Source organism: Meleagris gallopavo, chromosome 19, assembly GCF_905368555.1.
Source record: "Meleagris gallopavo chromosome 19, MGAL_WU_HG_1.1, whole genome shotgun sequence".
Lineage (NCBI taxonomy): Eukaryota > Metazoa > Chordata > Aves > Galliformes > Phasianidae > Meleagris > Meleagris gallopavo.
This window is the reverse complement of record NC_139422.1, coordinates 7,794,527-7,811,681: the sequence shown is the minus strand read 5'-3', so window position 1 is coordinate 7,811,681 and position 17,155 is coordinate 7,794,527. Positions and strand designations below refer to the sequence as shown.

At 41.3% G+C, this 17,155-nt stretch overlaps 1 protein-coding gene across 1 annotated transcript in view; it reads right to left on the bottom strand.

The window, feature by feature from the left end:
• Positions 1-255: 255 nt before the first annotated feature.
• The window catches only part of CCDC187 (coiled-coil domain containing 187), a 32,637-nt gene continuing 15,737 nt past the window's right edge, over positions 256-17,155 (bottom strand). The window contains 21 exon segments of the mRNA XM_085239174.1: positions 256-931; positions 934-1,093; positions 1,375-1,500; positions 1,923-2,066; positions 2,730-3,065; positions 3,704-6,543; positions 6,944-7,023; positions 7,390-7,517; positions 7,781-7,902; positions 9,362-9,546; positions 11,584-11,747; positions 12,137-12,283; positions 12,507-12,594; positions 13,113-13,300; positions 13,429-13,484; positions 13,487-13,564; positions 14,210-14,279; positions 14,281-14,344; positions 14,489-14,592; positions 14,880-14,990; positions 15,410-15,516. Of these exon segments, the coding sequence (XP_085095300.1) occupies positions 897-931; positions 934-1,093; positions 1,375-1,500; positions 1,923-2,066; positions 2,730-3,065; positions 3,704-6,543; positions 6,944-7,023; positions 7,390-7,517; positions 7,781-7,902; positions 9,362-9,546; positions 11,584-11,747; positions 12,137-12,283; positions 12,507-12,594; positions 13,113-13,300; positions 13,429-13,484; positions 13,487-13,564; positions 14,210-14,279; positions 14,281-14,344; positions 14,489-14,592; positions 14,880-14,990; positions 15,410-15,516 (5,333 nt within the window). The 3' untranslated portion in view covers positions 256-896.

Here is a 17,155-nt window from a genome sequence, read left to right as displayed (position 1 = left end):
TCTAAGCAGACTTTTAGGAAAACGTACCACAGGGAACATGAAAATAGTTTACAGGGTAAGTTCAGAAGTTAATGTGCTTGGGACAGAAATAATCCTTTTCTTTTCATAAGGCAGCTGCCATTACTGTGCTTTTTAATGTCCCTAAGAGCTATTTGCAAACCAACAAAACTACCCCCACTCACTAATGAGAGTAGCAGTGTCTACAACATAACCTGAAATCAAGTAGCATGTCCGTAAAAATAACAACGAGATACATTAGATTTATTTTGTTTATTCAGAAAGCAATTCAGTATGAAAACAGTTAAACCATCAGTACTTGAAAATAGAAACAAAGTGCATTTCATTAGACTGTAAATATTATGATTTTAAATATAAACATTTCCAGGATGTAAAAAACTGGTGCACCTCTGTAATGGTGCTGAGCCCCACAGGAAAAGTTTTAGACTTGTTCCCATTAGAAGAGTTTGTTCCAAGAGATCAACAACGATTTACTTTCTGTAAGATTTAATTCCACAGCTGCACCCTGATTTTCTGAAGACAGACAGCATTGATTTTCTGAACATTTTTCTTAGAATGTGATTCATCCATCATCATTCACAACCAGAATGCGATCATGAAGAATAAGATCATTTACACATAAATTGCTTTTGAACCCTGTCTGTCTAACCACAGACTCCTATACAATTTTAAACCCACAAGGATCTCTTAAAATGCATAGGTGAATAAAGTGCTAAGTTGATAAAACAAACAAACAAACAGAAGAATAAAATTGTCACCACCTAGATCACTTGTAACACCACCCTAAGAAGAGTATTGAGCTTAATCAGCATTTCCAAAGGCCACACCTGTACTGGGTAAAGCTCAGAATTAAGATTATTAATCGTGCATCTCTTGCCTTAAAAGTCAGGGATTAAAACGCCACCATGAGGGCAAACTTCTAATCACTGGCTTTTCTCAAATAAATCTTGTTGAGAACTCTGACTGTATCAAGGATCAAGCTATCAAATATGTCTTCAGTCATGCTCATCTTCACAGTTAATTCATCATCGCCGTAGTAAGTCCACTGGGATTCTTCTTTGTGGAGTTCCTGAATCTAAAATATAACATGGATATGAATGTTTACTGCAAGAGCACGGTCAGTTCTGGAAGGCACCAAGGAGCTGTGCCTAATCCAACAATTTTATATAGCAATATCCACTTAAGACAGTCATTAGAAATGAAAATACTGAATGATTATTGCAGGTGTAATGAAAAGGATGCCAATGGCTTCTGTAAGCTCCAAAGTAACTTTAAGTAAACACAATGAAACAACATGAACATTTCTGGTTTCAGTGTAGAGAAAGTAAACAGGTCTTTGTTGAGAGGTCTGCTTACCAGAATGAGATCCACTCTGTCTCTCTCACAGTTTCCATACTTAGTCATATTAAGGAATTTTCTTTTCCCTTCTAAGTCATTCCTTTCCAGGTTCAGTATTTTAATAATTTCCCCCTGAACAAATGTCTAAAAAATAAGAAAGGGTGAAAAGAATTGTTCTCATGAGAGATCTATCACTGTGAAGCATTGGAAATGTGTGAAGAGAGCCAGTGTAAAGATCTAGCATCAAATCTAGAAATACCCCACATTTTAGGGGGCTGATTGAGAAGCAGCTGATTGATACTGACCAGACAACACATTTTCAATGTAAGATCACTTCAGAGGTAGCACCCAAGATTGTTGTAACCTTGGACATTCAGAAGCCTGACTGTCATTCTCCTTGAGTACCCTATGCACTTGGAATATTTGGACTAACTAAATAGTGAAGTCTGTATTTACTGAGCTATTTCAATTGCACTGCCCTAATCCTTCCAACTTTGCCGCTGTGTCACTGCAATGGCTGCTCTCTTTACTCTCATTATTCTATAGTTTACATTTCCAGAATTTACCTTAACCTCATCGACATCTGTGCTTCTGCAGTGACACCTAGAACAGCAAGATCTCAAATTTTCTTTCAGCCACGGGAATGTATTTGGATGTGCAGTTACTTGATATTCCGCACGTAGAAGCTCATGAGTCAAATCGAATATAACCTGTAACATCAAAAACACAGAACCAAACTGAGTACCAAATGATACTCTTTCCAAAGTTCTCTTAGTGTTCGACAAAAGATATCAGGCTGCTGACAGCAGGGTATTGCATCTCAGTGCAGGATTTGTGATCATCACTTACATCACAGATTTTCCTCTAGCTGTTATGATGATTGTTACCTAACGAGTATGTAAGCCTGTACAGCAGTAGGTCTCAGGCAGTAATGTGTGATCATTCACTAAGTACAGATGGGTTATACATAAGGTCCTGGTAGGTCTGTCTCCCATGGCAGACAGAGGTCCACAAAATTCAATAATTCCAGAATGCCAAGGAAGATGAAGATTTGTCCAAACTCAGAGCAGGACTTCAGCGGCAGAACACTTGGACCCTAGATTGTAGCTTTCCAAGGAGTTTGTTTTGTCCTGACAGACCCAAATCTTATCCAGGGTCTTAGAACAGAAGAGCTGTAGCAAAAGGCTTGTATAACAGCAAGGATGCCTATCCTAGAAGAATTATTTTGCAGTTCATTAACAGAAGCAATATTTTGCAATAGCTTTGTCAGTGTTCCTCTGCTCTATTTAGTATCAGCAGCAAGAATAACAGTAGGTACCAGCTAATGCAGTTCATCCTACAGAGCACTGGAAAAAAACACTCAGAAAAAATACCTGATTATACATCCTCTTGCTTTCTGTTTCCAAATCATTCCCTTGGAAGTCATTACACTCAAACTTCTTTGGCACACTGGTTCTTGAGAAATTTGAACAAATGTTTTCTGGAGTCCATAATTCTTCTACAGCATATGCAGACAAGTTCTTTACATATGAAGTATAGTGTGGTACCACAAGGGGAACCTCAACAGTTTTCTTCCAAGGAGCTGAGTACCAGTGATCCAACAAGTACTGCTTTTGAGTTTGTCTTTCCAGAGCATGTTCATTAGAGTTAGGCTGATCAAAATCTTTAGAGCTTCCAAAAACACCAGCATCGAGGATTTTTAAAAGGAACTTTAGTGGGGAGAAAAAGAAAAACAAGGTGATGTACCCCATACTTTTCCACAGTTTTTAGAGGTATTGAAATCATTAGCAACTGATTTAGGGCTACACTTAGAAATCAGGAATCGTATGCTCTTACTCACAGGCTCAAATAAAGGCTTACTGATGCGTCAGAAAAAAAAAGTATATTTTAATTGTATTTAGTAGAATTCAGAATTAGATTTACATATTTGAATTCTATGAACGTTTTTGATATTTTTACATTTATGTTCTGATTTGGGACTGCTTTTCCTACCCACTCCTCAAACCAAGTCTTGATTTTTTTAAAGCTTTCTTTTATAGTGCTTCCCAATGAACTACTTTGGAAGTGAAAAATGAACAGGCTGGAAATGGAAGCAGCAGGCATCAAAAGGGCCATTTCATTGGGGTTCCAGGCTCCCCAGCAGGCTGAAGGAGAAGTGATAGAACACTGCACATGCCATCCACCAGCTGCAAAGTTCTATAAATGATGGTTTAGTAGTAGTTCAGTTCCATATGTCAACACAATGCAGTTTTTGATGAAAAACAACTGGGCAGCAGAAATGCTTGCAAGCATAGACCCAATTTCAGATCCAACACTTAAGGTGACAAACTTTTCTGACTGTACTTACAGGCAAAGTAGTTGGAGAAGTCTCTGAAGATGAAGGAAATCTCTTGTCTGTTTTTACTCCTTGTTTTCTTTTAATCTTCTTATATTCCTTAACTGCATCATCTACAAATTTAGTCACAATTCCTTCTGCTATAGTGTGACAACCATGAATGCTAAACATATTGAAATCGTGCAGTAAAAGATCAGCAACCTTTGCTGATTGCTCAGTTAAGCTAGCAAGTGGATTTTCTTTGATAAGAAATTGTTTCTGACTGTCTTCTTGTTTGAGGCCTTTGATATAATTCATCACATTTTCTTCAAAGGCACCTTTGTATTTGTGTTGAGCTGTTTCAGAGAATGCAATTAATGCATCAAATAGAAGTTTCTTACTGAGTTCAGCTGCGATATCATCAGTGAGTTTATTTCTTTTCTGATCCTCTACTAAGCAACAAACATTTTTGCTTGTGTTTATCCCATCTGCATGACTGGCCTTATTTTCCTTTGGAGACACATCTGCAAGCATCCCTTGTATTTTTTGTATCATATCTGTTTTTTCTTTATTTGATCCCCAGCACATTAAATTGCTTTGATGATAATATTCATCACATTTACAGTGGTCAGAATGCGGAAGTGCTTGACTTCTTCCAGACTGGAAGGCAGCATAAAGCCTAGACTGCTTTTCTGACACTTCTGATCCTCCTCCACTTTTTGTATCTTCAGCTTTCTGCTCTGTTACCCCTGCACCCTGCTCACCGACTTCAGGGTATTTGCAGTCTCTTTTGGAGGATTCGTCATCATAGAAGGAATCTGAGTCTTCGTCCCCAGTAGAACTGGAACCATTTTTGTTGTCCTCCAAGAGGTGCGAAATCTCACCAGGTCTGACAAAGATACCACAGTGCTGTGCACATTCAAAATACTTCACCCCTTTGTAAGTTCCAGCATGATCACCTTCAGCTTTGTCCAGTGCAACACCAGCCCAATGGCCACTATCAAAACAAGTCTGTCCTTTGAACATCAGGGTTCCAGGTTGGGTCTGCTTTACTAATACTCTGTCTCCAATTTCAAATGCTGATAATGGATCATTGCTCTCCTCCTCAGCTAAGTGCAGCCTTACGTATGTTTTGCACTGTTTCATCGTGGAAGCAGGATTTTTACTGGCCTGACTAGAAGAAATAGGATCTGACACAGGCAGAAGCTCCAAAGACTGTGAAAGCATCTCCTGCTTTCCTTCCTGGTATTCTGACGAGTGCTCCTTTGCACAGGAAACATCTTCAAGTAAATATTGTTCTGAGAGCTTACCTTCCTGACTTGAAAAGATATCAACTGGCTCTCGATTGAACAAGGGATATTCTTCAGACTCAGTGTCATCAGGTAATGGGGGGAATGCATCCATTTTCAGTGATATATCTTCATTCATACACTGTCCAGTCTCTGGGACTGTCATTTGTTCTGGTGGAGATGGGAAGTCATCTATACTGAAGCTAGAATCATCATTTTTCATTGTATCTACACCCAAAGGGGGAGGAGGGAGATCTTCACTTGGAAATGACAAATCCTTTTTATTAGAGGATGGCAAGTCAGCACTTGCATAGGACAACACTTCATCAACAGGAGACAGTATTTCTGACAAGGTAGCCTCGTCAGCCAGAGGAAGGCCCTCATCACTAATAAAAATTGCATAATCTTCACTTCTGGAAGAGTTCGCAGATTGAAACAGTTGCTTTTTTGAGGAAGAAAACTGTCCATTCCCCAATTCCTTTGTGGTGTGCCTGTCAGTTTTTGAGTTCTTATGAGTTCCTGGGGCCAACCTCTGCAAAGACCCAAAGGAAGTGGTTTCTGTATGGACTTCCTCAGAAATTCCTTGTGTGGACAAGGGCAGAGATACAATCTCATCGAGTTCTCCAGCTATGCTTTTCTCATTCAAAAGCTGTGCATGATCATTTTGCACTGTTGCATTTCTGGACAGTGAACATGCTACTAATTTATCATTTGCAATATCTTTGTGAGGTGGAAAAGAGACAGTGCTACTTAATTGGTTAGCAGCCACATCTAAAGGTTTCAAAGAATCCATCAGCGGAAGACTTTGGTCCCCTAATAAACTGTTAATTCTATCATTCCTTTCTGATTTGTTAGTTATAGAAGCAGGATCGTGCTGTTTGCAAATCTGAAGTAGGTAAATATCATCATTGCACGAAGAGCTGGCAGCAGCATTTTTTGAGTTTTCTGAGGCTTTCAAGTGTGGCCCATCCATTCTCTTGGTGGGTTTACCAAACTGAGAGGAATTCAGTGGTGTTGTTTTGGAGGTATTTGCTTTGTCTACTGAAAGGAAAGAAAGCAAATGACCAGTGCACCCATGAACCGAAGCCTCTCCAGAGCATTTCTGGAAGTTCTGAGAGCATGATGAAATCTCTGTGCTACTATCATTCTTGGACACTTCAAGTTCATCATGTTTGTCACTATGTAATGTTTTCCTCCCAGAATTTATTGCTATCGGTGCCTCTTTTGGAACATTAGGAGAAGCATCATAGACTAATTCTTCTGGAATACTGACATCAGTGTCCTCTCCATCTTGCACCTCTAATTCAACATCTGAAATAGAGCATTCTGAAACATCAATCCAAACTGCAGACACTTTCTGAAAATCCAGGAGAGAACAGTCAGATCTGGCAATTTCAGAGCTTGGAGAGAAGCTGTTTGACTTGCACAATGATTCAGTAGAACCTAATGCTTTGGAAAATGCTTTCCACCGTAGTTCTTCATCAGAAGTTTCTCGAGAATTATGGCCCAAAGGCTTCAGACACTGACTGCCATCCACCTGATGGATCTCACAAGGGGCAGACATTTCCACTTCATGTGGAACATCTAAAGAAAAAAAATTCAAGAAAACATTTTTATTTTATAGAAAAGGTTGCTGAGAGGTAACTGGATTTAAACCCATTTAATTTTCAGCAGTAAGTTGCATTCAAAAAAGATCAGCAGCATTAAATTCACTATCAACTTGAGAATTATTTTAATATCATAAAAACAAGTCAGGCTTATTAAAAAAAAAAAGATGAAGAAATCAGCTAATACAATAGTGCCAAGGTAGTTGATCAGAAGAGTAAAATACAAAGTTTTCATTAAGATCTCCATTATTTTAGCCCAAAGATGAACTTCACTGCCTGGTACAAGACCATTATTCTCTATGGACAACCTTCTGAAAGAACTATTACTAAGATTATGATAAATAACCACAGAAGCCCTATGGGGTAAAGGCACTTACCTTCTGAAAAAAGGATTACAGGAGGTGCTTTTTCAGCTCCACGCATGATCTGTGATTCTCTTTCAGAATCTGGGCTAACCCTGAAAATACAACGTTATAATTGAATTAAAACTGAAATTATGAAGCGCATGGCACTCAGAAGTGTTCAAAAATGTTAGTGTATTACATGATGTTTCTCTAGGTGTATTTGCTACCCATACACAGCACAGTACCGAATGCAGCACCTTGTTTTCAACTGTTACTTCAGATGCTTTCTGTCAAGACCAAAGCATTCTGTAGATACATTTTCTGAAGTTGATTTCAACATTCATTCAGTTGACTCAAAAAGAATTAGATGTTCAAAGAACAGAACCATCTATGAGCATCAAACTCAAACAAGGCAACATTTGACACATCAGTAAGAAGCAGAAGGTAGGACAGGAGGTCATGATCTTGACAGACAGTACCTTCGCTCAGCTAATGAACTTTCTTTCCTTAACTGAGTTTCCATTACTGTAGATTCACTTGACATTGGTGCTGATCTTTTTTCACTGCCTTGGTCATCAAAAGAAAGATCTTTCTTACTTGTCCCAGCCTGAAGAGGCAATGATAAAAAAATAAAATAAAAGCGCTGAATAAACAAGAATACTGAAGAATGCCAGTGAATTGCCACTGAAATTTCTCCAGATTTAAGGCAATACAGCACAACAGAACTTCAACACAATGTCATCTTCATTATGTACAAGCTGAGTTCGAAGTGTGATATCTCCATGACAGGCAATACTGTGGATTTCCTCCCTTGAAAATTTTATGCACAGTAAAAAAAACAGGTAAGAAAAACATAGGCTTGACACATGCCTGAAATGGACTACACGGGTCTTGTTCTTCTCTAGAAGTCCTGCCGTTTCTCTGCTCCCTGGGTGCTTTCTCCACTGTCACAGGATCATTCTCTTGATCTTCTAAGAATGAGGTATCATCACCTGAAATATACAGATTACTCAGCACAGAAGGAAAATGCGGGGTTCTTCATCTCAACCACGCAAAGTAGCCACGGTTACAAGAGATTAAGGTTTGCTACCAGAGTTCACGTCAAAGACTTTCTACTCACACTCTAGGTTATGAAACAGCAGAAATCTCACACCAAATATAAAAATGAAGTCAAAACACTAATGGTGAAGTTGTGATCCATTCGAGTCCATGGAAAACTCAGAGACAGGGTTTATTTCAGTTGGTTAATTTCAATTTTCCACATGCTAAGCCCTAGGCTTAAGAATCTAGCAACAATGCAACATCTGCAAAATTTCTAACATTAAGACCACTGTTACTAATTCTTAGTTACACAAACCTGTACTCTCACTCACTACAACAACATCTAGAAGTAAATGTAAAATACAGTTAATTAGAAACAAACAAACCAATAAATATTTTGTGCAATATTTCATATAATACAGAGATTATGCATACCCAGAGCTCTATAAATTATAGAGCTGACTCACAAAAATAAAACTGGCTGTTATATATATGTTGTACTGATAGCAAGAAATATGAACTGAGGATAAAACCTGGAAACAAAAATAACTCCAGAATGTGCTGTCAAAGTCCATCTCCAACTGATCTATGTTCCTTTGAAATAAACACCCTTAAATTATTTTAAATGTGCTTCAAAAGAAAGTAATTGTCATTGGCATAATCGGAATAAGTTATGATTTTGTTCTGAGGAAGCAGTGTAATGATATCTCATGATAAACCTCTGAGAGATCTCCACCATCTTAGCTAGTTGTGATTTATGCATTGGGTATAGTGAGCAAGACATTTAGGTAATAAATGAGAAGATTCTCTCTCTGTCTATCTTGAATAGAGTTTGAAGTGTTTGAAACAGATTGGACATAATTTCATTAAGTATGATTTACCAGATTCTTGAAGGATGTTTTCTGCCTGAACCCAGCATAAGGTACACAGAGCACAAAGTTTCCCCAGAGCCTTTCACCTAAACATGGATCGTTTTCCTTGTTTCTATTTTGTCCCTACGCACTCCTTGTCACCCCAACAGAAGCTGAAAGGGGCAATGACCTTATTCATCCAACCACCCCCTTATTTATCTTCCAGTTATGTAGCAGAAGCTGTAAGTCTCACTTCCAGAAATTTCTACAGTCTCTCTTTCTATGCACAAACACCACCCAACAAGACCACTTACAGCTTTTTACACTTTCTTCTTGCTAATCCTGAACAGATCCTCGTACCAAAACCCACGCTGGAGACACCCAAGAAATAGATAAGCATCACAAGTTCTCTCCCATGTGTTACTCAGCTTTGCAGTCCTCTTCTAAAAGATCACTTGAACTGCTCCAGAGCACTGCTAAGGTTTCAACTCTCACCTTTAGTAATTTAATTTGACTAGATGTTCATAGTTGGCTACAGAAGTCGTTTTTTATTGTGTACCTGCATTTGTGGAATGTTTGATCATAAAGACCATGCCTGTGGTTTGACTAGTAGCATCACACACTTTCTTGGCCACTGTTCCAGACGCATCAGGACCTCGTGCACCCAGGGACTGCTGCAAACTCAATGGCTCCTCTGTCTGTTCCTGATATTGTAGCAGTGTTTTCTTATTCTTGGTAGAAAAGCTGAAAATAGACAATGAACATAGTTAGACAAGGGATTCATGACTGGAATTTTTTCTCGTGTTCCCAAGTTAATCATAATATGCCTATGCAAAAATCAATAAAGACATGAATCAGGTGTTTCTGGTAGCTCATGATGATACCTGTATTGTAGCATGTGCTTGCATGTGCATGCTTATAAAAGCCAGTTATTTCTCTCTCTCCCTCCTGCTCACAGTACTATATTTCATACAGGCATAAAGAACAGGAGAAGACTAGAAAAAAAATCATCAGCTCTGAAAATGCAAAAAAAAACAACCAAAAAAAAAAAAACACTACAAAACCAACCCCATGACTATAAAGTATTTAAGGACATGAAATTAAGTATCCCAATTTGGCAGCTTCATTCTCAATCCTCAGCCAAATGCTTGTCTGCTTACAATAATTCATAACTATAAGCTCTGTATTCCTTGTTTCTTGTATTTCACATCCACTGTTGAAACCCCAAACCAGCAGCTTTTTCTGCAGGTTAGCAATTTATTTATTACTTCAGTTCACTTTATTTTTTAAATAGCATTTCCCAATCCCTTCCGCTCCCTGACAGCCCTGCTTATAAACTATCTTCCTGGTCAGGAAGAAACATTAACATACCTGCACAGGTGAGTAGATGCCATAATTACCACTCTACACTCTTATATGGGAAATATATACACAGTAATGCAGCAGAGAGAGTTTGGGTGCATTGAGCTCCACCAGGCCCTGTCTGCCCCAGACTTATGTTAATATTCACTGTTCTCCTATGAGCAGGCTTGTCAGTAATAAGAAGTGAAAGCAGAGCCAAGAAACCTTTTAAAGATTCCTGTGACTTGTAATCAATAACACCATGAGTTATGGATCAATTCCATGACGGGATTTATTTGAAAGCCTTTCCCTGTGGGCAATGTAAGTAAATGCAGAGCCCTGACTTGCCAGTCTGCACAGAGTCTGGGGAACACCAAACGAGAGGGCTTTTCCTATTGTCTTCAGTCACTTCTTTTGAAGCAAGCTAGATGTTTGTTCACCTGAACCATTTGGGCAACAGCCATACAGAGCAGCACGAACTCTGCTGAGTCCTCATCTGCGCTGCTCAGCACCTCCTGCTCAGGGCAAAGCAAACTGGGGTGTTGGGTTATGGCATCTGGGGAATGCGAGGTCAGTGCTTTCTCAGAACAGCCTCCTGAACTCCCAAATTACATGTGACTGTGGGTATTTTACTGCATAACATTAAGCCCCACGTAGTACAAAAGCCTTCTGTAGTTAAATCTCAAGTGAAAGACAAAGCTGCTCTGAGGGGTTAAGTGATACATAACCTTAGAGTGGATGACAAAGGAGTGATTTTCACCAATTAAATCAATATGTTTCTACTCACTTCACATGGGTATTTTGAAGTTTAATTAATATGTAGTTGCAAAGTGCTTTGAGCTTGTAGTTAGAAGTCATCATGAAGATGTGAGTTATCAGACATTGTATAGCATCATTAAAAAAATACCCAGGTTATTAATGCTCTGGAAATTGACTGGCATAGCTCTGCTTCAAAGCTACAGTTGTTCCTAACATTAGGTCTCAGTCCCACAGAACTGCTTAACAGTTCATAATACAGATAATCCAAGGGAAATGGCATACACTGGTAAATGTATTCTACTTGAACAGTTTAGCAAGTGGTATATAACCTTTATGTATCTCCAGATATGGATCTATACCTCAATTTACTTGGAACTGTTCATATACCTTGCAATAAGCTGGTACTTGCTCCAGTGAGCTTACTATTTTAGATATGAGATGGCAGACTGAACAAACAGAGGACACACAAAATAATCAATGAGGCAATATCGGTCAGAATGTTAAGCAGGGATATTGATGCATCAACTGCTTGACCACGGAGATTTTCAAAACTTATCATTATAAAACGCCCTCTTGGGAGCATTTAAACCTCACACAATTATCTGGGCTATAACTGCTCCTGCCTTCCCCACTGGATTGGTTTTTGTCTTCAGCTATCACTGTGGAATGGGTTTTACTTACCCATCATATTTTTTGTTTTGTTTGTTCTTTAGCTGGACACAATTCTGTTTATCCCCACACACATCAGGCCTTGTAGATTCTGCCAATGGGGAACCTAACATAGCATTAGAAATCTGTCTCATCTTTGGCTTAATTACTTCTTCAGTTGCTGGGCTCCTGGTAAGCTGAAAGGAAAAGGACTGCGTAAGGTTTCACCTGGATATTAGTTGCAGTGCCAGCTCTGACTTTATTATCCATCCACATACAACAAACAACCAAAAAGAGCACTGAGAGTTCTATTAACAGCCTCATTAGGACTGCAAAAGTAATCAACAGGCTATGAATTAGTTTAATGGAAACAATCTCGTGTGAGAATTGAATGGTCTAAGATGCTGAAGTCCTGTTCAGATCCAGGTAGCAATCACTTTTATGATAATCTTTACCTGAGATTCAATTCTAATATGAAGAACACCTGTTTATTAAGAGAATAAGCACGTCCAGCACACAAGTCCAAGCCTAGCACAACCTGCACCCCCACAATTAAAAGCTATCACTCATTAAGTGAATTCATAACCTTTTTCTTCCCAGTTAGATGATGCAGTTCTTCCTGGAGTTTTGCTGTCGACTGCTGTATCATTAAGATTTCTCTTTGTTGCTTCAATAAGAGTTTCCTCTCTTGATGGGCTGCCCTGTAGATATTTTGCAGGTGCTGTATTTCTACCTACATAAAGCAGAGAAAGAAAACAGTATGAGGGAGCTAAGAATAAATTTTAAAAAGCATCATAAGGTAGGAAGCAAAACAGAACAATGCACATGAAGTAACACCAGTAGCCTTTCCCCTTTAAAAATACAAAAAAGCAATATGAAATCTTGCTCCAACCACCTCCCAGTGCTGCATGAAGCAGGGGGGATGCAATGAGCCCCAGATGCTCTTGCAGCATTACCTGCTCCCGTTTCAGCTCCGTTAGGACTTTGCGCTGCTTCTCAGCCATGGCAGAGGCTCCTTCAGTATCTTGCAGGAGTTCCAGACAGCTGAGAACCAGAGGAGGACAGATACCATGGTCAGATGGATAATTTAATGCCATGAATGCAATAGTTTTTTTTTGGAAAAAAAAAAATAAAGAAAGAAGCTATAATGCACAGGAGCAAAGCTTCTCTCCAAAGAGCTGTGGCGCTGCAGTAGCCATGGACGGCTCTGCAGAAGGTCCTGCTGGGCTGTGAGGGCACATCACCGTGGAAGGCCAACCCACACGAGGAGACCAGACCACCCTGAGGGTCAGAGGAAGGGACACCCACACCAGAGCAGCACCAGGGACACCTCACACTGCTGGGAGGCTGCAGCTGTCCCTTCTGCCATGCTCTGAAGAGAATAAAACCAGGCAGATCCTCTCCTGCTTCTTTACCCGCACCCACTCCATCTGAAACACGTTTTATATTTGCTCTCTTTCCCCTGAAGGAGGAAGCGTTCTGACAGAGCAGAGAGCTGCACCCCTACATCGCAGCACAGGACCCTCCCTCAGGGCGGGCCCACCGTGCCCGGCTTCCCTCACCGCCTCTGGTGGCCCAGCCAGGCCAGCTCAGCTCTGGCTTTATCCCGCACAGCTCCCCTGCGCAGCTCCAGGAGGGCGGCCTGGTGGCGGGCGCGCAGCTCCTCTCCCCTCAGGCACTGCTCTGCCATGGCCAGGCTGAAGCAGCAGAAGGAGCTGGAGCGTCCGTAGTGCCGGCCAACATCACTCCACTGGGGACAGAGCAGAGCACCACGATTACTGAGGAAGCGCCATTGTGGGTGGCGAGTTTCACACGCGGACCGAAAATGCAACAGAAGAAGATCCAAGCCCAGTAGGGTGGAAGCGGAGCTGGTGTTACCTGGCTGTCCTGGTCACTGCTGTCCCTGGAGCCATCTGCTGGGCAGGGATCCCCGGGGGCAGCTCTATTGGAGCTGACAGCAGGTTCAGACCTTGGTGGCCGTGCAACGGCTCCCTGTCCTCTGCTGGCAGAGATCCTGAGGAGGGGAAGACTTCAAGTCATTATAAATAGAATATCTAACAGATAGAGAAACAGAGCGATGTATCTTGTTTCTAAACATGATCATTTGGGCATGACAAATGAAGATTAGAGCTGCGTGCTTCCACTATGCTGCCTCACACAGTGCACGAGGTAGCACCCATTCCTGAATTCAGGGTGTTGGGAAACCTCCACATCCTGCACTGCTGGGATCACCAAGGGGGCACTGGAACCTCTCAGCTGGTTCCCTTTGCACTCTGACATTCGAGCATCAGCCTCCAAACAGCTTGTTGGGGATTATGGTGTCTGTTCACTCACAGGAGCAAAACTCTGAGCGTTAACCTCGTTTTCAACTGAAATCAGTGTAAACAGGTAAAAAGAAAAGAGAGGCCTATAAATAGGGTAAGTAACTCCAAGATCTCAAGATTATTTTCTTCAGAATGGCCAGGAGTACATATGAAGATTGCTATGATTTAGCAATGATATAATGAATATCAATATTTACATTCTCAGAATCAGCTGGGAAATGACTGAAATTCATGATTAATGGTTCCAACTCTTGAATTTTACAGTATATCGTAAGCCATGCTAGAAAACACCACTGTTTACACTATACCACCAAATCCTTTAACTCAGAGCTCACCTTCATGAAGAGCTGAGCCAAATGAACTCCTTCCTCCCAGAGATTTCCTTTGTCCCACAGTTCTGGAGTCCCACCGGGCTCCGATCTCTCTCCATATTCAATGGAAATTGTTTCAACGAATGCATCTCTTCATTACTGATGGTAGGAGAGGAAGGATATTTTTCCTTGCTACAATTAGAGAGAAAATTTAAATCCCCAGCTTTCTTCGAAAATTCCTCAGAGGAAGCATACGATGGCACCACTGCAGGGCTGCACTGCACTGCACACTGTGTCCCATACCTGCCAGCTGTGCTGTCACCTGCAGACTGGTGTCCTGCCCATGTTTGCTCTGCATGGTCCAGATTCAGCACAGAGGAATCACTGCCCTTAGAACTACTGCACAGCTGCAGAAAGAGAAATGGTCCATAGATGTGAGTGATCTATTTGCAAGGCAGAACTTTCAATCCTTCTCCCCTTATCCTCTTGGGTACAGATATTTATTTTAACAGTAACTCCTTATGAGCTAAAGGACCAGTGAGATGGGTGCTACTGACAGTGAAGTAACTGGGCATGGAGGGTAGGGAGTGTCACTCATCCTTAGGGTGTATAAAACATATAGAGAAAAAAAAAATAGCACAGAGGATGTTTGGTTCAGTACAGAAGCAGCAGCACAGGAACTGGAATCACTCACCTTTAAATCGCCCTGAAGCAGGTCATTCAAAGACCTCTGGCTTTCCTGAAGCTCTAGCTTGGCTTTCTCACTCAGCACTGCCAGCCACTGCTTCTGCTGGAGCTGATACGCCTATGGTAGGAAATGACACACTGTATATGATATTTTTAACTGAGTCACATGGCTCCTCAGAGCTGGGTGCCAAAGGGCAGCAAACTCTGAGAGAGCAGCACAGGTACTGTGCCACCAACCCCTGCTGTATCCTGCATGCCCTTTGGAAGGCAGCCCAAACACTTCTCTTTGCCTCAGCTAGCACAAAGCAAAGCATTCGTGCCCACCTGCACTAATATAGCATTAGCAAACAGTAAATAAAGCTTTGCACCTCTCCCTTGCAGCCACATGGGTTTTATAAACCCTCTGCAAACCAGCTGATGCCAGTTATGGCCTGAGCACACCTGTGTCCTTGGATACTAGCAATTTTTATTTCATTTTATTTTTTAACCTCTGATAGCAGCACTGAAATTGCTTTTTGTCTGGATTGCTTACTGTACCTTCAGTTTGTGAGCCAGCAGGAGGGAAGTTTGTTTTAAGTTGTGCAGATGGTTCCTGTGTTTCTCTTTCAGTTCTGCACAGCTAGGGTCTGCCTCACCTGCAGAAACTTACAAAGCAGATGTTAACAGTCATCACATTTTAATTGAAAAAAATAAAAAGAATCCATACTCTATTTAATAGGTGCCAGCAGAAGAAAGTATCAGAATTTAGGAGAGGGAGGCAGCAGAAGGAGATTGCTTTGGATTCCAGTGGGATGCTGTCCTGAAAATGCATTCCTATGCTGTCAAAGTCTATGGAGATTCAGGGATTTGCCAGGTGCTCTGCCAGGAGGGGTGGCTTGCTGGGTCACAGCTGGGCACAGAACATCTTGTGAGCAGTCAGGATATTTTCAGCAGGGTGCCAAGGCTCCCAGCTCTGCTGCATTTCAGGCATGGCTGTGCTTCTCAAAACATTCCTGAGTTGTAACACATGGACATAAACAGGACTACTGAAAGAGGGAGGGTGATATGTACATTTTTGTACATTTTGTGTTATCCTTTTGAATCCTTCCTGGAATGAACTGGAAGACTCCCAAATCTCACATTTGCCTTTATTCCCAGACCAGCTTCTCTGCATATATTTAAGAAGGAAATCGTTTCTACCTCCATCCTGTCAAGAAATCTGTTAGCAGACAGTCCTGCAAGCAGTAGGGAGAGGGCAGGGGGTTGGATTCGGGGGGGTTGTGCCAGGAAGCAGGACTGAGGAGTTCCTAACTATTCTCTGGTCTGAAGTCCAGAAGGTGTGTTTTTGTCACTCTGCTCCTTCACTGCATGAACAGAATCAGATCCACTGGTTACAAAAGAAGAAAAGCTTCCCAACCTGGTGATCTCTGGGGGAGCCCTAACAGCATCACGTGTGCCCTTCCATCCTGCAGCCTCTCCCTGTGCAGGGCTGCAGCCTTGATGTCTCTGTTTTGTCACGGGGGAGAAAAGCCTTTGCTTCTATATGGGGAAAACAACTCTGTTCCAGGTGCGCCTGTTTCCCTGCTACTTCCTTATTGTGACTCTCTTGTCTGTCTTTTACAGTATAGGTGATGTAATGTTTACCAGTGATATGTTCTTGGCTGCCTTAGGCTTCTCAGATGAATTGCTAAGCTTATGCAAACAGGTTGAGTGTTTACTCTGAGCTGTGCCACTGTCACAGCAACCAGAGTCATAAATGAATTGAAGTGTGGGTCATAAATAGAAATAGGTTTGACTCGGTAACATCAGATATAATCTGTATCCATGTTCAGATTGCCTGAATCCAAATGGCCCCACATCCCAGGATAAACCCACAACACGCAGGGTTCAGTTTTGCTTATGTGCATCTCCCAGTTCTGAGTGGTCGTTTGAAAAGGCAAAATCATACAGAATGGTTCAGCAATCACACGGCTAGCAGAAGGTTTGTTCTTCAACAACTATCGGTTTCACCTCACGCTTCCCACTCTGGGGGTCTGACACAGACTATCCAATGCTCACAGCTACCAAAGACAAAGCTCAACATGAGGGTGGCCCCTTCAATGCAGAGAAATAAGGTGATGTCGTACCAAACCAAATAAATAAAGGGAAGGTACGGAGCAGATCTATCGGTGCTAACTCGTCTGAGTAGCTTTCAATACCAACATGTGAACGATGGGAATCTATCAGGGCATTGTTTACAGCTGGGAAGTATTCTCCACTTGTGCCTCAGACTGAATGATGTTACTGGTGTTCCATTCAGAGATT